Raw genomic sequence first — 23,970 nt, 5'->3', positions numbered from 1 at the left:
GAAATGGGGTAAGAACTGTTATCAACGGCTTTATTTTCACTTTAGCAACAAATAAATATGTCACATCGAGTCAAGGTGTGTGTAATTGTGTAAATATATAATCTGTCCATCTTATTTTTCGAGAGAAAATATTCTTCCTCCCTGTTTTTCTTTTTTTTCTCCAGATATCAATATGTTTGTAATACATAAAACCAATGACAGTCCGGATGAAATAACAAATATTGTTACGAACTATTCGTAAAATGGCACAAAATACACAATCGCATGTACAGATATTTAAAATTAAAATATAATAATATATCTTTTCGGTTTCTTTCGGTCGCCTTCGTTTTTCTGTTTTTCTCATTCTTATGTCCTTTCGACACCAGACTCGATTATTTATAATAGTTCTTTCTCTCTTTTTCTCTCATATCAAAATATACAATCTATACCAACGTAATATTATATCTTTCCTTTCTTTTTTCTATTTCTCGCACGCATACATTTCCTTTTTATACATTAATTACATCTTCAACATGTTTTCAACTTTAAGATATCTATAAAATTCATATAAGGATTCGCAATATAATAAAGTTCCTGTACATATAAATCTAAAAGTTTGTATTCAATTGTAATTATCGTTGTCATATATTTGTTAGATTATTTTTTTAGAATCATAGAAATTGTTCTATACTCGGACAAAATGCAATATTTTTAAAAACTTTATAATTTTATATTTTGTTGAGATAAATATATTTTTTTGTATATCATAAAAAATAGTGGTTCGAAAGAAGAGTAGCATCTCTGTAAATTTATTTATATTTATCCTCTAAAATTAAAAAAGTAATCAACAATAAATTTAAACAAATTGGAAAATTTATTTTAGAAATTCCGAGATGGAACAAATAAAATAATAAATATAATACATCGATATAATATTTCATAATATATTATACTTTATTATAATATTATATTTATTAATTGTGATATAATAATAAATATAAAATATATATTTTCATCATTTGTAAATATAATACAAATGATAAAATTTTCCAAAGTTCATCTTAATACTGAAATTTATGATGAAATATCCGTAACAAAATCCTTATAAGAATTTTATACTCATACTTTTCTTTTTTACACTTCGATGTATAACGCTGTACAGCAACAATAACAAAAAAATATCGATCTTTCTCACCAAGACCCGATCACATTTATCTACACAACGGAATTGACTTTAAACGCGAACGCGATTTGGGACGACGACATATCGTAAAATCTATGAATTACCCGAGTAAAAAAGAAACACATATAAAATGTGATATATATCGTGATGAACCGCTTCCGATGAGTCTACGTCTAATTTAGTCGGATTTTGGTACCGCTAACTTTCGTACGAATAAGGATTGGGCTAAGCGAGTTTCGATTATCCGCGAGAATAACACTTTTAACTAAAGACTGATTTAGAACGGGGGAATCTTTACCACGATTATGCTTGCTTTATTGCATTATACTTTTTTGAGCATGGGCAAATGAAGCACTTCGGGTACCTCGATGTCTTCCAATCGAATGTCCGATGGATTAAACGGAAATCTTACAGGATAGGAATACTTTAGATCCATTAACAGCTGAAAATCGAAAATGTGAAATTATTATACGCTGCGAAAAATTTTTTCGCTATTTTAATCTTTTATAACTTATTTCATATTTTAGAGAACGATAAATACATACTTTAGTTCTTTTAAATTTTTGACTAATTGTAAAAAAATTGATTATTTTTTAGCCACAAAAAAACTTACCTGTTCGTTGTTCTCCCCGCGTTCTTTTAGTTTATCTTGTACTTTTTTAATAAACGAAACAGGAACTCGACTTTCATAATCATCGGCTGGTGTGTATAGGTTCAGGATTTTTACTATTTGATTAGCCGTCAGCTTGTTGCACATTTCGCAGACGGAATTAACATCTTCGTCCGTTTTACGCGCCTGCAAAAGCTGTGATGCCTGTATGATGGGTTGTAACGCTTCGGATGCAATTTCTAATCGTCGATCTCTACCCCATTGTTCTAAATGGCTCATATTATACCTTAATAAAAAACACATTATATTATTGCAAGAAATATATATACATATATGCAATATATTCAAAATAGAAATAACAAAACTAAGAATTAATACTAAGTAAAGTTAAGTCTTTTAAAATTTCCCGAAGAGATGAAAAATTTATTAATTTACAAAGAAAATTTCTTTATCGATTTTTTAATCCCGATATTTTTCGCAATGCAATTATATTTGTGTCGAATTTTCTATTTCAGCAATTTAAAAGAAGATCGAGAGATCTCTCGTACCTTATTTGCATACCCTTCGTCCACCGGCAGAGTTCGTTCCTTAGCAGCAAATTGTTCAGAGCGCTGGCGCACATAAAGTAAAACAGTTGCTTGAACAGCTGCACCACAACCTCGGGATCGACGCCGTGATATTGCAAGGTCTTGTGCACCGATGTAAGCTCATCGAGAAGCTTATCCAGCTTCTGCTGCGTGAAATCCGGTTCGCCGCCCATCGACGACGATCTGGGTCGACCAGCCTTATCAGTGGGCACGGATATGGCCTCGTGTTCCAGCAAGGCCGGTACCGTCAGCGCCTGGATTCTCTCCTTGAGATTCGTGACGAGATTGTTGAAAATCCAGAGAGCCACGTTACTCAGCACAACGCGATACTCGCTCAGGTCGAAGTTCCTCAGGCATTGCTCGTTCTGTCTAGGTGTATTCTCGATCTGGAACGGCTTGTCGCCAGAATATTGCTTCATGTTGTGCAACAGTCGCAGGGTATTACTCAGCCAGAGCACTCTGGAGTCGAAATCATCGCGCTTCTTCAGCACACGTTTAACAGCGTTCAAGTATTCGGTCAACAACGATCGTACTTTGTCGTCGTCGTTGATGCAGTCGGTGTGTCTGATGCACATGAAAAGGATGTAGGCCGGTAAACCCGGTAGCAGAGTCACCGCTATACGGGGTTTCAGTTCTGAACAGAATGTAAAATATTATAATTTTATAATTTTTATAATTTTATAATTATATAATTTTTTAATTTTTTAATATTTTATAATATTTTATAATATTTTGTAAAATATTATAAATTTATAAAAATATAATAACATCTTATAATAATATACATATAAGATATATAATGGAGAGAATTTCTTTATATACATCTATTTATATAAGAAAATGACGTAAGAGCTTTACTGCATCTTGATATTTATTAAAATTTAAAGAAAGTTTATTAAAGCTTTTAAAGAAATTTACCAATGACTAGATGACGTATAATCACGTTGATATCTTCCTTTCTGAATTCAAACATTCCTTCATAATCTCTTTCTTTCTTACGAATGACAGGCATATTACTTCCATCCTGAGTACTGGAAACAATGACGGATCCGTTTGCGTATTCTACCGCATTAGGTACTGAAAGAAATTAAAATTTTCATATATTCGATGCGATTTATAGGCTTTTCACGATTTTTTTAAATTATATCGATGTCACGTGTTCGACGCAATATGCAAGTGATAGTGAGTTATGGTCTATATGATGTATTATCGAACTATTTGAAAAGTCTACTCTTTCTTTCGAGATTTTTTAATTTTTTTCTTACTTGCTAAATATAATATTTTTCAACACGAAATTTTTATCTTTTAACTAGTGTAACTGTCTATTATATGAATCTTTTTTCAATTTGATAAAATGGTTGTACTTGCTCAAACCACAAACTCTTCGAATAGTTCAATATGATGATGATTCATGACATCTGTCAAGACCACACACTCACTCACCGGCGTTTCTTAGCACATAAGGACGTTCCTCTCCCTCGTCTTTGGAAGCATTAAGATCAAGTAATTTAAAATATATATACATGTTTATACGTGCTTATAGGATTAAAAAAATTTTTTAATATCTCTCTGCCCAATGATATTTTTTATTTTCGATAAGCATAGATATTATTATACTTACAGCCCGCATCCTTCAACCGCTTCGCCAGGATTCTACATTGTTTCTTATAACGTCTGCATTCTTCCGCCATTTTATCATATTTTTCTTGAAGATCCTTTAATACACATGTCAAAAATATATATGTGTATGTTATATATAAACGTTTCGAATAAAAGTTATTCTGTTTAAGTTTTTATATAGATTTTCTTAAGCAAAAAAGCTTTTATTCAAAACATTATATTTTTATTAATTAAAAAAACAACTGATTATGTATACTTAAATCAAATACATTGTGTATAAAGTTAAAATTGTAATTAAAAAATGAAAACGATGCAACAAAATTGACTGAAATTAACTTATATCGTTGCGATAGAGAATTTTATTTCACTTACTAAATTTTCAGACGTTAATCTGGCAACCTCATGCTGCATATAAAGTTCCGCTTGGGTCTGCGGCGATTTGCTTAAATTAATGGAAAGTAATTTTTGCTGTTTCTCGATCTCTTCTTGCAGTCTGTCTATTTCGTTTCGCCATTCATCTCTTTGCGATCGCCAATTCCTTTCCTTCCCTTGTAGCTCATCTTCTAATTGTCTTCAAAACAAAACATACAGATTTTTCTTTTTTTGAAGATTACTGTTAAATTTCTTGAATTGTTCAATCGCAAATAAATTGTTGAATTGAATTATGTTAAGCATAAAATCGTGCTTATTATTAGCGCCACTATGAAGTGATAATGAAAATGTTTGAGAGAGACAATGACTAGAGCTAATGAATCGTTAAGAAAAACTTAGCATGATTCGCACAACACACTAATGTAAGTATCAAAATTTTGCTAATTAATGACTTGGGTTAAGATGCTTCAAGACGTTCATGATATCGTGAAATTATAAGGTCCCTTTCCTTTGATTGAACAGTTCAGAACAAGATGCTTAAACGGATCGCAACGTTAATCTGCTCAACTCACTCTCCTCTCGGTGCCTTTGTCTTAAGTTTACTGAAAATCGAAGTGCATGCACAAACGATAAAAGACTATTAGACACGGCACTTTGTTATTAGTCAACTCTCGTTAAACGCGCGTCCTGTTTCGCATTACCTGTTAATCTTTTTCTGCGCTTCGAAGGCAAGTACCAGCTCGCCGTCCTCGTTTATGATGTCTACGTCGCGACCATAATTGGCACCTAAACTCTTCATCCTGCGCGTGTGATCAGCCAGCACACTATGCAGTTGGATACACTCTTCTCTTCTTCTTTCCAGTTCTTCCTGCAGCGCCTCGAATTGTACTAGAAAGTCATTATGTCAGTATTATCTTGTATTTCTTCGTCGTATTATTGTTATTGTCTCTTACACAGTTATTTAACCTTGGGAATATAGCAGGGGAACATTTAATTACCACACACAAAGCAAAGGTATAATAAATATATACGTAAGGTATTTTGAAGAATTATAACTTTCCGAAAAATATAGATTTTTATAGTGTTTATGAACCTTTATAAAATCGTTGAAACTGCTTCGAGTATTTTTAGCTTTCAAAGATAGCAAGAATTGAAATTATCGGTAATACTGATATGATAATCGATAATTTCGCAAGCAATACGGTGCATGATATATATACATATATAATATGAAAGAAATATTTCTCTTAGTTGTAATTATTAATACATTTTGTCAAGTTATTTAGCGCAAAACACAACCAATATAAAGATAGTATTAGAAAGGATAGAAAGAGCAGAAAGCAGAAAATAAAAATTATAGAAGATATATAATGTGTTTATCTATGTTTCTTTTACTTCAATCTTAGAAATTGAAAAATACAAAGTTAATTAACTCATATGTAAAAATCAATATATATATATATATATATATATATATATATATATATATAAAAGGTGTTTAACAAATGTAATGCAGAATATAATTAATAAATTGCAATAGTAAATTACTCATGAGATTTTGTTGCGCTGATGATGGGCTGCCCAACGACACGGTTTTCCTCAATGAGTTCAAGTCTTTCTTAAGTTGCGAATTTTCCATTTCCAGTTCTTGGAGCTGCAAATAAACCATATTGTCTCGATTCGTCATTAATCCACTGATAATAGAGATAAGACAACAGAGCAATTTTATTGATGGGTTTATATTGATATCTTAATAAAAAATGTTTAAATATACTATCGCAAACTTATTTGTTAGAAAAAAGAAATTGACAAGTAATGGAATATATTTTTAATCTAAAACTTAGACAAGACACAAGCAGACTATTTCGAAAAGGTAAAAAAAATTTGAAGAAGAGAGCTATTTTTCTAAATGAAATTTCCTCCACTTACTCTGAACGAATCCTGTGTTCTGGAGGACTCCTCGTTACTATCGCGTTCCAGATCCTCGACCATTCTGATCAATCTGCCCTTCTCCTTCTCGACATCCTTTAATTTCTGTTGCAGCTTCAAAACGAGACCGATGTCCACAGGTGCGTGAGCAGATGCGTATTTTTCTGAGGGCGATTTATTTGACTGAACTTCTCCATCCGGTGGGCTATCTGATCGCTGCTGATTCCAGTCAATCGTCTCTACTCGCGAATAAGGCGTTGACGAGGAAGCCGTGGATCTCACGGAACCGTAACCAAAATCCTGCAGCAGAATCATAGCAGTATATAACTCTAATCACAATAGTGTATAATAGCGATCAATGTAATAATAAATTATAATTACTATTGATTTTGTACATTTAATCGTATTAAAATTCAAATTTCTTTCATATAAATATTTCCCCGATTTATTCAATAATATTTGCGCTTAATTAAAATTGCGTGCTTACGTAAAAATGTGTACTTAATTAAATTATATGTCGACTTACGATGTTTTGATCATCTTGTGGAATTTCCGTGGACGCGATTTGGCCACTACCACTGGAAGCGTTGCTCAAAGAACGCGAATGTCCAGGTAACGCTAGCTTTTGCTCCAACATCTCCGCATGTTGTTCTAGCTCGTGGTATTCCTTGAGCAGCCTCTGGTAGGCTCCACGATCCTGATCCTGTTCCAGCCGAAGCAGGTCTTTCTCTTGCTCGAGACGATACTTTAGATTTTCCTCGGCACCGCGTTGGTTGCTATTCAATTTCTCAGTCGCTATCGAAAGCTCCTTCCTTAATCTCTCATTCTCTTGCTGAAGTTTCTTATTTTCCTCGTTCTTTTGCAGAGAAATCCTCTCTTTATCGTGCAATATATCCATCTTTTCGTCTCTCTCCTGTTTCAGAATTTCCTGTATATTTTTCAGCTCCTTCTCTTTTTCCTGCACTACCTTCTTCAACTTTTTATTGTCAATATCGACGGATTTCAAGTTATCCAGTTTGAGCTTCAAATCTAACATTTCGTTTTGCATATTCTTCAAGAACTGATTTTCCTTTGCCTGAAACAAAAGATTCATTTCAAAAGCACGATCTTTTTTTATCTTATTCGAACTGCTAAAATATATAAAAGTGATAACAAAATAATAAGTAATTTATACAGCTTATATAAGATAAGACACCGCTTACAAATTCGTCTATCCTTTGTTGCAACGTGATGATCTTCATTTCCAGTCCCTTGTTGAGGGACTTGACGTGCTCTACGCTTCTGGCCTCGGCTTTCAGTCGCCTGAAGATCTTCTTTGCCTGCCGTCTTCTAACGCACGACTGCACGGTAATTATATCTCTAAGTTTCTTCCTACACGCCATTCTTACGAGATATCCCCGCGCGAATCTTTGGATCACTGTCGCCGCAGCATTGTCCTTCATTATCCAGTATCTAACGCGAGCCATGTTGCCTCTGCCGTATGTCTGCAGGCCGAGGATTGTGCGTTTCACCTGCAGATACCATCGCCTCTGCAGCCAGCCCTTCACGTGCGCCTGTATCTTTATCGCGGCTCTTTCCCTCCTCACCGCCTCCGCCTTCTGACGCGCAATGCAACCCCTGCCGTATCTCTGAAGACCGAGGATCGATCGACGGATCTTGACGTACCTATTGCGATAGATCAGACCGCGCACCGTCTTTTGGATCATCACGCAGGCATCCCGCTGTCTCTCCGCTCGTAGTTTCTCCAAATACGCTACTTGACCAGCTCTGAAGAGCACCTTGGTCTTACCGAACTTGAACTTGTCTTCATCGTTGATGTATCTGGCCAGTATTCGTCGGCAAGTTTCCTTCAGATCATCCCGTCGTATCTCGTTAAATTGACAGAGACAGCGATATCTCTGAAAGAAGTCACCGTACGTACGTTGGCTCGGGAAACCCGCGGCCGAGATTCTGATAGTCTCCAAAACTCCACAAGCACGCAGCTGCTGCACCGCTCGCACCGGATTGTATTCGAAGGCTTCTTTCGAGTCATTCGGCTTGATGCAGCGGACGTAATGCGGCGTTGTAGCGTTCAACGTGGCCATCAGCATATTGAGGGAATCGCGGAACTGCGAACCGACAGTTTTTTTGTTTTGCTTGTTGGACACATTCGTTGGCGTGCTCTTCTGCGTGGACACCTTCACTCTGGTATGTGGCACCGCCAGTTTTGGGTCCTCGTCGCTAAACAGTTTCTTCAGTAGCTTGTTCTCGCTGCCTCTCAGCACATCTACCTGTTCCTCGATCACGGTGTCACGGTTCTTCTCCAGGAAGCCCACTGTCTCATATTGCACGAGATCGGCAAAATGGTGAATCAGGAAAGCCGAAGTGCCAAATCTCGGCTTCTCGAAATGCTTCGACTTGCTGCATTTGGTGTACAATTTCTCCGCCCACGAGGCATCCGAACCCTTCGGCATGCGACACTCCTCATCCAGCAAGTCTAGGATACCCAGTTTGGTTTCGATCAAATCGATGCATGGCTGGTTGTCGTAGAAGTCGATGAAGGTCCACTCGATATCTTCCTTCAAATATTCCTCCTGCTCCAGTTTGAACACATGTTGATTGAATTGCTGCTGGAGCTTTTCGTTTGCATAATTAATGCAGAACTGTTCGAACGAATTCACTTCGAATGTCTCGAAACCGTAGATATCCAGCACACCGATGAAATACTGTGCTTTGCTAAGAGACTGCAACGAATTGTTGATGCCGACCACGATCCAATTGAAGAGCTCAGCGTATATGTGCTTAGCTAAAGCGTCTCGCGCGCCGATTGCCTGGTCCACGTTCATCGGCTTTTGGAAGACTTCTCGCATCGACACGATCTTCCGATGGCACAACCATTTGCGCATTGCCTTTACATTGATACCGAGCAGTTCGGAAATAATCAGCAAATGTCGGTCTGACGGAGAGATGTAGCTGGATTCGGTATCCACCTCGCCATCCTTCGCGTTCTCGACTTTACAATTACTTATCTCTACGTTACCTAAATGCAATATGGCGGCTAGAATGCGCAGCATATCTTCCTGCTGCTTCGACGTGAAACCGAGCATCGTCAATGCACTGATCGTTTCGTCAAAGCACTCGAGATCATCCACGCCGTCGATCGTGGGATTGTCGCCCTGATTAAGATAGTGGAATTGATCCTGATCGGATAAGTACAATTGGGGAAGACGTTTCGCTGCCGCGCACATCTGATAAAATATGTGATAATTCCGTTCCTCGTTCGCCTGGAATACGACCCGCGACTTTTCCAACAAATAGGTCCTCATACTGGCGCCAGTGATATGGTAGTTTTTGTTGAAATGGATTTGGATAAACTTGCCGAATCTCGAGGAATTGTCGTTCCTGGTGGTTTTCGCGTTACCTATCGCCTCCATGATGGGAGAAGAGGCCAGAACCTTCTTCTCAACCTGCGTCTCCGTCGCCGATCCGCCGACAGTCGCAAAGTATCGCATGGTGTACTTTGCGGAGACCGTTTTGCCGGCGCCCGACTCGCCGGAAACGATAATCGACTGGTCATGGTTCTCCCTAAATGGAATTAAATAAAATTAATATTTGTTCTTGGTAAATAAATATAATATATATTACTCGGTAGCATTTAATTCAATTTTTCTCTAATTTCTATTAATTAATATATATATATAATAAATTTTGTTTTTTATATAAAGAATGCAATTTAATTTCTATAATATTTTATAATAATATTTTATAACAAATTAATTTATTATTCAAAAGATTAATCCATATCTTTTTCTTTTTTTACTTTAATTCCTTATCTATTTATTTGTTCATTATTTTTTTATTCAACGAGAGAATCGTCTAATCTATTTGTATTCAATTTTTCTCTAATTTCTATTAATTAATATATATATAATAAATTTTTATATAAAAAATGCAATTTAATTTCTATAATATTTTATAACAAATTAATTTATTATTCAAAAGATTAATCTATATCTTTTTCTTCTTTTACTTTAATTCCTTATCTATTTATTTGTTCATTATTTTTTTATTCAACAAAAGAATCGTCTAATCTATTTCTATTCAATTTTTCTCTAATTTCTATTAATTAATATATATATAATAAATTTTTATATAAAAAGTGCAATTTAATTTCTATAATATTTTATAACAAATTAATTTATTATTCAAAAGATTAATCTATATCTTTTTCTTTTTTTACTTTAATTCTTTATCTATTTATTTGTTCATTATTTTTTTATTCAACGAGAGAATCGTCTAATCTATCTGTATTCAATTTTTCTCTAATTTCTATTAATTAATATATATATAATAAATTTTTGTATAAAAAATGCAATTTAATTTCTATAATATTTTATAACAAATTAATTTATTATTCAAAAGATTAATCTGTATCTTTTTCTTTTTTTACTTTAATTCCTTATCTATTTATTTGTTCATTATTTTTTTATTCAACGAGAGAATCGTCTAATCTATCTGTATTCAATTTTTCTCTAATTTCTATTAATTAATATATATAATAAATTTTTATATAAAAAATGCAATTTAATTTCTTCTTTTTTGTTACCATTGTATCATTTTAACATTTTTATAATTTTTGACATTTATACTGTGTGGTTTTTTTCTGCCTAATTCATATACTCAATTTATCAGAATTTAATTTCTATAATATTTTATAACAAATTAATTTATTATTCAAAAGATTAATCTGTATCTTTTTCATTTTTTACTTTAATTCCTTATCTATTTATTTGTTCATTATTTTTTTATTCAACAAGAGAATCGTCTAATCTATTTCTTGGTTAACAGCAACATATAGATACGTATCGGTGACGTAATCGATAGATAAATACGGACGATCACCTCTCCAATTTCGTGTAGGCTTCCTCGGCCACGGCGAATATATGAGGTTCCAGGTCGCCCATCGCCTGGCCCCTGTAGGCCCATATCGTGTCATTGCCGTAGATGTGTAATTCGTTGTACGGGTTGAAGGCGACCAGGACGATGCCGCAATAAGTGTAGATGCAATGCCGTTGAAAGCGGATCTGAAGATTGTAGAGGACAGCGGGCTCGTGAAGGAAGGACAATGATGTGAGATTATTTATTCCTATAAGAATATCCGGATTGCGGAGCGGAGGAAGATCCACGTCCGATTTGATCTCCAACGTCTTCGTCTGATTTGACTCTTCCGTTTGTACTTTCAACGTCGACTGATTCCGTTTGTTGTAGTTCTCCAGAAGCACCGCGCCCTCCCACACTTTCTCCGGATGCGGCACCCATACTCGGCCACCCTACAATCGATTAGGTCTTTTTACGTCAACAAAGTTTTGCAGGTTTTATTATAGTTTGGTATAAAAATATGACGCATCCCTGACACGCACACAAATTTAGAAAATTATTAAAATATCGAGACGCACAGATATCAGAAAGTTGAAACTATATTTTTCTTGAAAACGTACACGAAAAGACACGTGTGTTAGTTTTACTTTAAGTTGAAAATATCGAATTTGCATTATATATATTTATTTCAAATGAGATCGTAGATAATCTTATCCATATCGACTGCGTTTATTTATATCGTGCTGTATAATCGTCACTTAATTGATCATCGAGCGACTTTTCAAGCATTGCAAAGATGACCCGCTTTTTCCCTTTTGGAGTGATGCATAAACAGCACGAGGTCATCAATAAAAATATATCTATTCGGTTGATGAATGCTCCAATTTTCTGTCATTTCATGCTTTCAATGTTATGATATATCATTTAGAAGATTTACCGTTTCATCATAAAAACTACCATTCTATTTCTAATAATACTATTTAAAATAATGTTCATTAATCGAGCATGTGACTAACAAGATATTGATTCCTTTTGTTTCTTGCAAATACAAAATTGATCCACATAATAAATTATAAGAGGAAATTATATTTCTCTTATAAAAAAAATTCTAGCAAAATTTCGACCTACTTTTAATCATTGTCTAACGAAAATATAATTTGTAAAAAATCGCATAATAATATTATACGTGTGTTAATTAAAATTTAAACACTTAAATAATATTGTAAAATATCATGTTTAAAAAATATATAAATGTCCAAAAAATTAAGCTATCATGTAGATTTAATAACATCATTAAATTCCTCTGATTGTTTGAATAACTGATTGTTTTATACATACTTGATATTTTTTATAAACGTGCAAGAATAATTTTCACAATTGAAACAATTGTAACGGTGTGTCTCCGTCAAATTTAATACACTTGATAGTCTTTACAAAGATCTTTGTAAAAAAAAAAGTATGTCGAAGCAGATAGATTATCGTCTCTTTCCCGGACCACCCAATCATATTACAATGTACTATCTTGAAGAATGTCAAGCAACGGTAAAATGGTTTTACCTCGCCGAGGTCGCGACTTCGCCTTTGCCGCCCTACATTTCAGATCATCCCACAAGTAACGTCGGCGATCCGTAACCATAATCGGTACTTCGTGGTCGAAATAATTCAACGGATACACCGACTGTATTCTCTTTTTCCCGTACAGCCGAGATAAAATCATATCTGCGTACAAATTTTTTTATGCAGAAAAAAATATGTCACTGTTGTGTAATATAATTACATATTTTGCACCGATGTGTAATATAATTACATATTTTGCACCGATGTGTCTAGTATTTTATATACGTACGTATAAATAAAAGAAATTAATAACTAGAATTAATATTTAAATGATTAAAATTTGTCGATATATTTTTAGTCATAAAAACATGATATTAAAAATTGAAAACTGACAATCTGCGATTTTAATTTAATAGTCTAACGAAATTTAAATGAGCGTAAAAGGAGTTAATCACATATATAATTCTACGCTGTATAATTATGACACTGAGTGTCTATATAATTCTAACATTGAGGTAATAATTGCATAATATGAGAAACAAAGTGATCGACGAGATTCGTAAACTTGCAATATCTTGTCTTTACCTTAACGATAACGGGTTCTTCACTCTCTTATTAATTTCTACTCTCTTATTAATTACATATTTTGCACCAATGTGTCTAGTATTTTATATACATATCTATAAATAAAAGAAATTAATAACTAGAATTAATATTTAAATGATTAAAATTTGTCGATATATTTTTAGTCATAAAAACATGATATTAAAAATTGAGAACTGACAATCTGCGATTTTAATTTAACAGTCTAACGAAATTTAAATGAGCGTAAAAGGAGTTAATCACACATATAATTCTACGCTGTATAATTATGACACTAAGTGTCTATATAATTTTAACATTGAGGTAATAATTGCATAATATGAGAAACAAAGTGGTCGACGAGATTCGTAAACTTGCAATATCTTGTGTTTACCTTAACGATAACAGGTTCTTCACTCTCTTATTAATTACTACTCTCTTATTAATTATATATTTTGCACCGATGTGTCTAGTATTTTATATACATATCTATAAATAAAAGAAATTAATAACTAGAATTAATATTTAAATGATTAAAATTTGTCGATATATTTTTAGTCATAACAGAAATTAATAACTAAAATTAATATTTAAATGATTAAAATTTGTCGATATATTTTTAATCATAAAAACATGATATTAAAAATTGAAAACTGACAATCTGCGATTTTAATTTGACAGTCTAACGAAATTTAAATGAGCGTAAAAGGAGTTAGTCACATATATAATTCTACGCTGTATAATTATGACACTGAGTGTCTATATAATTCTAACACTGAGGTAATAATTGCATAATATGAGAAACAAAGTGATCGACGAGATTCGTAAACTTGCAATACATTGTGTTTACCTTAACGATAACGGGTTCTTTACTCTCTTATTAATTACTATGGCGATAATCGCTTGTACTAATTAATCGATCGTATCTTTGGCGTGCGAAAATCTTTCAAAAGTGATAGAGGAATTGCCAGTTTTCACTCTGTCATTAAAACGCGGCTCGTTTATAATATTATTAACAGTTTTTGCGAGCGAATTAATCGCATTTAGAAAGGCGGCGAAATGCGTGACCCTGAACTTCGTTCCCACAGTGCACGTGTATGTCATTACGCAAGATACCGTTTTATCGGATGGAGAAGAGAGGTGTAAATGTAAGACGCAGGTAAGGTGTAAGTGTCGCGAAGTTACTAGCGGTATAATTGAACCTCTTATCTCTTGGTTTGTCTCTATCGACGCACGTTTTTACTGTCTGTGACTCATAAGACGTACGATATTCATACATGCTGCATATTTACGCGAATTATCCTTGCGTGCGATATTACGTTGTGCGACACGACACCACGTTGACAAATATTATAGCATGTATTTACGAACCGAAAAGCTTATTCTACCAGAATTGGAATCAATGACATTCACATGTCATACTTAATAAGTGATTTTAAATATTCGGAATTTGATATTTTATCTTTTAAATTGATACAATTGTTTAATTTAAAATAAAGATGAATTCGTTGGATCTAAACATTTATTTAGTCTCTTCTATTTAAATATAATTTTAGTATTTTAGTTCAATGTATTTTATACAATATATACAGTATATTAGTAATATTCAGTATAATTATAATATATTCAATATAATATAATTATAATATATTCAGTATAATATTGAATATTAATGTATTTTATTATAGGTTTTCAAAAAAATTTCAAGTATTAAAGAAGAGCACAAATTGCCATAATTCTCCAAAATTTATTCATAGAAGCCATATATAGGAAAGAATATTTATACAAAAGTTTATACACACAATTTATACTTCTTTAGTTAATATCATTTATAGAACTATATATGTAGTATAATATTTCAGTTTTTAGAGAGAACCAATATAAACTTTATAAAATAAAATTTTGTATATTTTTTTTGTGCTTGTGAAAATGCAAAAATTCTTGCCCCTCTACAAGAATCATCATTATAATATATTAGTTGATTACATAAGAGACTTTGGCTGAAACATTCCAAGTAGAGTTCACCAAGAGAAAAAGCAATAGAGAGACAAATAGAGAATTAATAATCGAAATATTCTGGACAGGGCGTCACACATAGATCGAATGTAACATATATGTACATTAATACAAACTTTATAGTGTTATATGGGATTAATTAGACAGAAAGTGCTCTTAGTTATTCTTTTCATTTTGCTCTAATTTCATATAATTACTTTCTTTCCAAATATCTTTTCCAATTATGCGAGTCTGAATTGTTTAAGGTTTTATAATGTCTTGGCCAGATGTCTTTCACTTGGTTACGACATGCTAAAGAAATTATTCCCATACTCTCTATAGTATATCTGTAGCGCAACAACGGCAATTATCTTCGCGGATTTACGGGAAGAGGAATGAAAAACTTGAACTGTCTACCGGGTTCTCACGTAGTCCTTTAATTGAAGAAATGTTCAGAAGATAAAAGTAATCCGTGGGTTCGTGCCTTAGAAAGTTACGGCGTATTTTGCTTACAATTATGTAACTCGTAATGCAAGCTAGCTATAGTGTTCACTATCGCGCCTTCAGCCACGAATTAATATGCTACAGCTAATATATATTTCAAAAACACAAGATTACAATGACGCATGAAGAATTAAAAATAAGATAAATACGTAAACGAAAAGAAATTATTTATACGTGAAAAGTAAAAAAATTTTCTTAGATTAGAACTCTTGAATATTTCTTGATAAATATAAATTCTTATTTCGAAAATATATATATATATATATATTGTTTATATATTAATTACACTATTTTTTATTTACAAATATTAATTGCAATATTTATAAATGAATTGTGTGTATTTTTTCATATTTATGAAATATACTTTCTTCGTAAAAAAAAAATCGAGTACCTTATTGTACAGCGCACGCTTTTGTCGCAATTCGCATTTTGATCGATGGTGCTCCAATTTCGCGAAGGCCATTCAAACGATGGCAGTTATATATTTTCTTTGAAACTCGGTAAATCATTTCACGCAAATCCATGAAGCAACTCCGTCTTGTCTTGCCTTTGATCGGCCAACGCAACCCTCGCTCGTGTTGTATCCGAGCTTCACCACTGATCTAAGGCTTCCGTTACATTTCGCATGCGATTCCTTTATCTAATACTATCATGCGAATATTTTTATATATGGAAACGAATCAGAACTAAGAGTATTAGAGATATCAGAAGAAAACGTTAAATTTTACGAATAATATATATTTGAAATTGTAATTTTGTAATTTTATGATAATTTCGGCTGGTACACTTATGATAAAATTAAATGGAATCGGTTTATTGGCCTTACTGAAAATGATATCATAATCAAAAATAAAAGATACCAGGAAATAACACGACCGCGAAATGAGGAAATAATAACGTAACGGAAGAAATAAGGAAAAAACATTTAAAAGATACTTTCCACGTTACGATATTGTTTAATCGAACCGCAAACTTAACCATTAAGAAGTCGATAGGTATTAATAATTTTATATATAAGTTCCAATAAAGAAATATTTAATACTTGTAAAAATAATTGCATTGTTTTATTAACCTGATCAATATATGATTATATATGTCTTTAAAACATGCTTATTCAATCAATATTTTCACATCAATATTTTATAAAGTTACTGAACGATAATGGAGCAAAAATAACAGTAATTATACTGTTAATTATTTTATTTTCAATGCACACTTCTTTATTGCTTATGTCAAATTCGATCAGACAATTGGTTCAAGATATTCGCACATGGCACCTGATAGTGATAATCTGACAATATTCTACGATTAAAGTTCAAGCTGTTTTCATACAATTCAAGCTTAGGTGGTAGCAATTGAAAAAACGTCGCAATCTTATCGCTACGAGGTCGTCCCGGAATGTATGATTCATGCTGACATGGATTTCTTCAGCGAAAAATTTAATTAAATTACTCATTACGTGTAGTTGTTTTTTTCAAGATTCGTAAACAATATTCAATATTTGAAGTCAATATTTGAAATGTGAAATATAGAATGGAATTCTTTGACATGTGAAATGATAACGATTTTTGAGTACGACTGTTAAAAAAATGAACTTAAAAATAAATGAAAAATACAGTGTGTGTCTTGAATAGAATTGTTAAAAAAATTAATGAAAAAATGATTTGCAGATAAACTTATAAATACAAAAATAGCAAAAATAACTATATTATATTATAGAGGCAATTAATCATAGCTTGTGTTGGATATTTATCAATATTTTATGTTTCATCTTTCAGATTTTATATTTTTGATGAATCACTCCAGAATACATGTTGATAAATTGTCTACTTTTATCAAGGAAACAAGAGATGAGAATAATGAAACGAATATATACATATATATATATATATATATATATATATATATATATATATTTGCATGTTTATTTCGTTCTATTTTTTATGAATCTTGAGGTTTATATATATAAACCTCAAGATCCACACATAAAAAACCGAACGAGATAAACAAGTTTAGCGAATTTACATCCTTTGTTGTTGGTTATTCCAACGTATTCTTTCTGCTTATCTCTATTTAATATATTATTAAACTTAAAAACGTTAATCACACACAATCATTATTATATAAAATTAATTATTATTTCTCACGAAATATCATTATATATATACCTCTGAATTATATCGTAAATATAGTTATATATATATATATATATATATATATATATATATATATATAATTGTACATAAGTCAAGTTTTTAATACATGCAATATTTCTTTTTTTTCCTCATCATTCACGCAAAATTATGTGATTTATAATCAGAGTTTCAAATGCATCTTGAACAACGGTTTACGTCATATAAAATTGCATGTTTAAATCCGAATTGTGCATAAAGTAAGAAATAAGTAGCAATAATTATAGAATGCGCTATTAAATTTTAATGCACATGATTTAATTTACCTCAAAATATCTTAATCGTGAAAATATTTCAAGTGCAAATAATTAACATTCTCGATGCACATCAGAAGCATAATTAATTACAACAGGCAATAAACAAAAATACAATAAACAAAAGTGACAATAAACAAAAATAAATTTAGCCATTGAGTATTCCACGAAATAAAAGTCACATGAGAACCTAACTTTCCGCTTCGAGCGTGAATGTTAATTATATAGCGCGCGTTCCATAAAGCGGAATACTTTCATGGGATATCGCCGCCGGAGCTTTTGTCTCGTTAAGAGAGAGAGAGGCTGAAAGAGGCGCCAGAAAGGACCAACGTAATGCCTTATTTAACATGAGAACATTTTTCCTCGTCGGAAAAAAATATTTTATTTAAAGTCAAACGCATATATAATTGTTGCTGAATTTCTTTAATCGCAACACGAGTAAAATGCATTAATCTCTTGAACTAGTGATCTTGGACTAGAGACACGAGGTCTTTTCCATTCGCGGCGCGTTGCAATCAATACAAGGAGAATGTCTGTTGAGAGAAAGGATTCTCGGCAGCATTTGCGCACTAAGAATACAAACATTAATGGAATAAATAATAATACAAATATCTAATATATTTGACAATAAATATTTGATAATAAGCAGACAGCATTCTTTCCCGAAAATTTGATACAACATTATTTTGTAAATTTGTGATGTTAAATATCTCTAGATCGACCATTAAAAATCACTTTAACAATATCTCGAAATTTTTATTAATTAAAACTCGAGTTTTTTGTGGTCCAATTACTTTCTGGATGAAAAGTCAAAATCGCGCTTTTATACTGAAGCTAAGTGAATTAAAAAAGTTGGGAATAGCTGGCACAGTTCGATGATCAGTTCAATCGCTAAACTACTGCCAAGATCCCTTTCTCTTGCTGCAGAGAAGCAAAACGTTTTGATCTCATCCTATATTCTTTGCCCTCATCTCGAGGAGATTTTTCGCGATTACATGTGCATTTCATCTGTAGATGGTCGCAGCAATTGTTTTAGGAAGATTCGAGTCGATATTTAAGATTCTTAAATTAAGACTCAAACCTCTATAAATTTTCTTAAACTGATTTAATTCACAACAATTAAATGACGTATATTATTCTGTTAATTAATGTTTAATGTATTTGATTCATCTTTTTCTTTATAAACATATACAATATTTTTCAAAAATACGGTGTTTTCTCTCATTTTTTTTCCTCTCAACAATACAAATATTTTCCTACTTTCACGTTTTAAAAGCGTGTTCAACGGTTTAGGATTTTCTGAAGGCCCGCATCGTCGTAGCTCAAATGAACATTATCGATGCGAAAAGATACCAAAAGAATATCCGACATTATTTCCATCTTTTTTTTCTTCTTTTGAACCCTCAAGTCGCCAAAAAGGCGAAAACCTGTTATAACAAAAACCATGACGCCCGACCTCGGACAACCCCCGCCGCTCACACCGATAAATCAACCACCAACGTCGGAGAGAAGCGTCACAGGCTTAAAGGGAATGGTGTAAGCCAAAGAGGCAAATTATATAGCGCATCGCCACTTTCTAATCTTCATTACTCGATGGCACACTCACATTTAGGTTTATTATATGCTGTACTATTTTTGTATTTTAGTATACTTTTATCGATAATTTTCATGGGAAGATTGTGAAGACAATGTGCATTAGTGATAGAGATGTATTTTTATATATGTAATAAAATTTTCAAATTTTAATTAAGTATTTTAATTAAAAATTTTAATTAACTATTTATACATTTGGCAAAATTAGTTTCTACACAATATACATTTGCACATTGTTGATTTCCCTCTAAAACATGACTCAGATAACGAGATACAATTAATTATTGTCTTGACATATTAGTGACATTTCACACAATTTCAGCATCAGTTAATATAATTCATAATTGTGGGAAGTGTGACTATTGAGAACTATTGTTATTGATAGTCCAAAAATAAACTCTAACAGATTCTATCAAACATGTCCAATTATGTCGTTCCAATTATTATCGATTTAATTATCTTAATTTATACTTGTATAATAATAATTTACAGATTCCTATCATTCAGTAATTGAAATATTTATAACAAATTTGTTTCAAAAATAGTGTATATTTCTTGATATTTTTTGAATCATATAAATCTCCTTTACTTAAAAAAATTATATAAATCATTAAATAATAGAAAAAAATAAATTTAAATTGTAATTGTGTTATAACATCTTAACGTATTTTAATAATAATTGGATAAATTTCAAAAATTAATGATATTTTTTGAATCATATAAATCTCTTTTACTTAAAAAAATTATATAAATCATTAATAATAGAAAAAAATAAATTTAAATTGTAATTGTGTTATAATATCTTAACGTATTTTAATAATAATTGGATAAATTTCAAAAATTAATGATTGTATCAATTGTAAACCATTTCTTTATTTACAAGAAGTACAACACTGAGTCGAACGGATCCTATAATCATAATCGTACTGTCAACGTGCGAGAAACATTATCAGGCAAATAAACTCCTGTTTCTACGGCTGGTCGTGCCACCTAGTATAAACCAGAATTTAGGTCTCTCGGCAATGGCTTTCCCGCTCTGGTAGTTATTGATTTTAGTTTTGAAAAGAAATCGCGATAGCTTGAGAATTGCATCATCTTTATGTGATCCTTATATCGATCTTATAATTAACAGAAAAAAAATAAGGTATGAATTATTGCTCGAATAATGGGTTCTGTAGTTTGATTAGTTTGTAAAAATATATATATCGATAAAAGTTCAACTTACGAATAATTACAAAAAAAAAGAAACGCGCGAAAAATATTCTATCGGTATCTATTTAAAAAAATCGGGAAATAAGTAATTTTTAATTTATATTAAATAATTTATATTAAATTTTAATTTAAACTTTAATTTATATTAAATAATGACGTATTGATTAGAGATGTAAATTAATTTTGAAGAAGAAATTGTTTGCATCGATTTCAGAAGGAAGATATTAATCGTAAAATATGTACACACCTAGAGGTATAAGAGTTGTTAACTTTAGAATAGCTTTAGATAGCAATGTCAGGTCAGTATTGTTGATTCTCATAATGTGTAAAGCTTGAGTCTAAAGCAAGTATAGATATAAAAACTTGTTTGCTTCAATCAAAATATTTGAAATCGCAGAAAGGCAAGCTCCGAGGCAATACATCAAGATAAATTCTCAAATAAATGCTTTTAGAAAGACGTATAGCGATTATGTTTCATACAGGATCCACAATGTTCAAGGAGAGAAGAGAGTCTTTGTGAATGCGAATAATAGCCTGCATAATTAAATGTAATAGAAATGTCGGCCTATATTCAAATCGAAATAAAAAAGAAATAGCAATAGAGAGATAGCGTTTTCTCTTCAATACAATCTTGTATCACATAGAAAATATGACATGCGCACGCATACGTTGTAAATGGATGAATTATACTTGTAATATATATATATATGTTATATATTTATCGATATGGCAATATGGATAAAATATTGATTAAAATTTATCCTTACGTATAATGGAACATTTGCAATCTTTGAAGAATTGAAAATTTGCTTTGCAGATATTTTTAAAAAAATATAATCGTAATTAAAAGAGACAGATTGACAGTTTTCCTCCATTGATGAGATTGCAGATTGTTGACAACGGGATGAAATTAACAAGTTGACATCCCGCGAAAGATACATTCACTCTAAATGTCAAAGGTTTGCACAGTTAATAATGTAAGAACAAAGTCAGAATATACAGTTTCGCATGCGCAACCATAAACTCATATCCGACATCGTTTCTGCAATTTCTACTGATTGTATAATCGAGACCTTTTCAGCTCCGTGAGTTTCCTGGTTGATCTCATATATCGTTTCGCATATATTCAGAAAGATCCGGATTTCTAAATTTATATTATATTACGTTGACTAGAATATAATATAATTTATCTAAATTACAACGATGTGTATCGTTAATATTAAATTTTAAATAACGATGGAAGAGTCTGCCATCAAGTCTCTTTGGACTTTTAATCAACTCTTTCGCTTATCGAGTGCACTTGAAGCAAATTTTACATACATACTTCGCATTTATTTTCATTATTGCGAACATCTATCACAAATTTCAGGATCACGGAAATGACTCAACAATCTTATCCGAATTCTGAAGAATTATCAATTAAATTTATCAAGCAAAAGAATCCGAAATATCGATTCCAAAACGAATGACGTTCGTGTATTAAGCTACATCCCGAACCGAAACATCCCCTTGAAGCTCAGCGTCGATCTCTCCCGGGGGACTGAAACGATGCGAGAATCCTCGGCGCGCAATTCACGTTCGGAAAAGACCTGCCATCTTCCTCGAGGATGCGCATCAGCCACCTGGTATCTCCCCCTGAGCGAGCGTTCGCGAGAACAATACCTTAACGTAGAGCTCCCTCGTAGTCATCGCGATCGGTCCAAGAGCACCTGAGCGTCGAAGCTGGGTCAGGAGATACCACTGCACGACACGATTACACGCGCGGCAAAAGGCAACGACGACGACGAAGCGTCTACGGCTTTGGTCGCACGCGCTATGAGCAGCGTCGACTTCGTCGGCTTGTACACATTGTCACACCTGAGGGAGGTCACGGCATGTTTGTTTTCCTCTTTTTCCTTCCCTCCCTCTCTCCCTCGGCGCCTCTGCTCCGACTCGTTTCGCTCCTCGGGGATCCGCGGGAGAATTTCGGCTCTTCGTGCCCGCGAGCTGTACCGGTTCCTGCCGCGCGATTTACTCCGCGGGAACCTCCGGCTGCGACCTTCCTCCGGACGAGGCCCGGCTCGGGTCCACCAGGCGAGAGCGGGTTCTCGCGAAGGTCGTACCTCCACGTAAACGACGGCACTGCCGCCAGCTGGCTCGTTATCGGGTTTAGATTGCGCGCCCCTCTCCGACAACACCCACCGCGCGGGTGACATCGATATCTCGCTCTGACGCTCAGCGAGACACGTCAGGCGGTCCTGCTCGAAGGATCGAAGACCAACACTGGCGACGTTTGACGTAGAGTGGGATCTTGGAGAACGTACGAAGCTGCTCGATTGGTTTCGCTACAGCTGTATCAGTTGAAAGGAGCTCGAAATCGCGTGAAAATGTCAAATGTCTGTTGCAAACGTGTTATGAAAATACTGTAAAAGGTATCGGGGATGACTGTGCGCACTTGATGTCCTTTAAATACCTGGCATCCTCACAATTTTGTGAAATAATAGATGTTATGATAAGTTTGTAGGATGATAAGAATGGAGACAAATTTATATTTTTATTTTACAATTATATAAATAATTTGTTATTTAAACTTGATTATTAATATGTCTGAAGATTTTGCAATATTTTTAAGGCTTCCTGTTTATTATATGTGATATATAATAATAATGTTTATAATTAGGAGAAAAACTTCTTAGATTTTGATTAAATATTTCCTATATCCAATTGATAAATAAGATAATAATCTGATAATGTAAACTTTTATCATTATTCGCTCAACTACCGATGACTACCTGTGTAATCATTTGTTGGCAGCTTCGGATTCTACTATATCAGACTACATGCCACTGATGTTAATATACCTGTAGAGTTAATATACCTGTAAAATTTTAGCGAGCGTACATATTTATTTCAAATAATTAAAGGAAATTAAATTTAAAAAATTGAGAAAAGATTTGTACTT

General features: G+C 32.8%; 1 protein-coding gene across 4 annotated transcripts; it reads right to left on the bottom strand.

Moving 5' to 3' along the window:
• Positions 1-1,035: 1,035 nt before the first annotated feature.
• LOC105248722 (unconventional myosin-Va) lies at positions 1,036-23,185 on the bottom strand. 4 transcript variants are annotated; one of them, XM_011253661.3, is made up of 15 exons: positions 22,692-23,185; positions 11,165-11,592; positions 7,486-9,847; positions 6,810-7,358; positions 6,284-6,583; positions 5,903-6,008; positions 5,056-5,242; positions 4,927-4,956; positions 4,355-4,553; positions 3,984-4,077; positions 3,806-3,844; positions 3,281-3,439; positions 2,324-2,996; positions 1,779-2,061; positions 1,036-1,607 (listed from the first exon to the last, which is right to left on the bottom strand). In XM_011253661.3, exons 1-15 carry the CDS (start codon positions 22,716-22,718, stop codon positions 1,488-1,490), a joined length of 5,556 nt encoding a protein of 1,851 aa, XP_011251963.2. In that variant the 5' UTR covers positions 22,719-23,185; the 3' UTR covers positions 1,036-1,487. The 4 variants fall into 4 exon arrangements, with proteins under 4 accessions (XP_011251963.2, XP_011251965.2, XP_011251964.2 ...); XM_011253663.3 differs by lacking the exon at positions 3,806-3,844; XM_011253662.3 differs by lacking the exon at positions 4,927-4,956 and having other exon boundaries at positions 22,692-23,184.
• Positions 23,186-23,970: the final 785 nt, after the last annotated feature.

Source organism: Camponotus floridanus, unplaced genomic scaffold (genome assembly GCF_003227725.1).
Source record: "Camponotus floridanus strain SB8 unplaced genomic scaffold, Cflo_v7.5 scaffold18, whole genome shotgun sequence".
NCBI lineage: Eukaryota > Metazoa > Arthropoda > Insecta > Hymenoptera > Formicidae > Camponotus > Camponotus floridanus.
Note: the sequence above shows the minus strand (reverse complement) of the source record. Positions and strands in the feature narration are given on the sequence as shown.

What these genes read in the sequence shown, in the direction of transcription:
- LOC105248722 (XM_011253661.3), bottom strand. Translation starts at nt 22,718, where the DNA reads ATGACTACGAGGGAGCTCTACGTTAAG. An exon ending in CACAAGATGATCAAAACATC is followed by an intron (nt 6,584 to 6,809) that starts GTAAGTCGACAT and finishes ATTCTGCTGCAG; the next exon opens with GATTTTGGTTACGGTTCCGT. An exon ending in TTATGTGCTAAGAAACGCCG is followed by an intron (nt 3,440 to 3,805) that starts GTGAGTGAGTGT and finishes AATTTCTTTCAG; the next exon opens with TACCTAATGCGGTAGAATAC.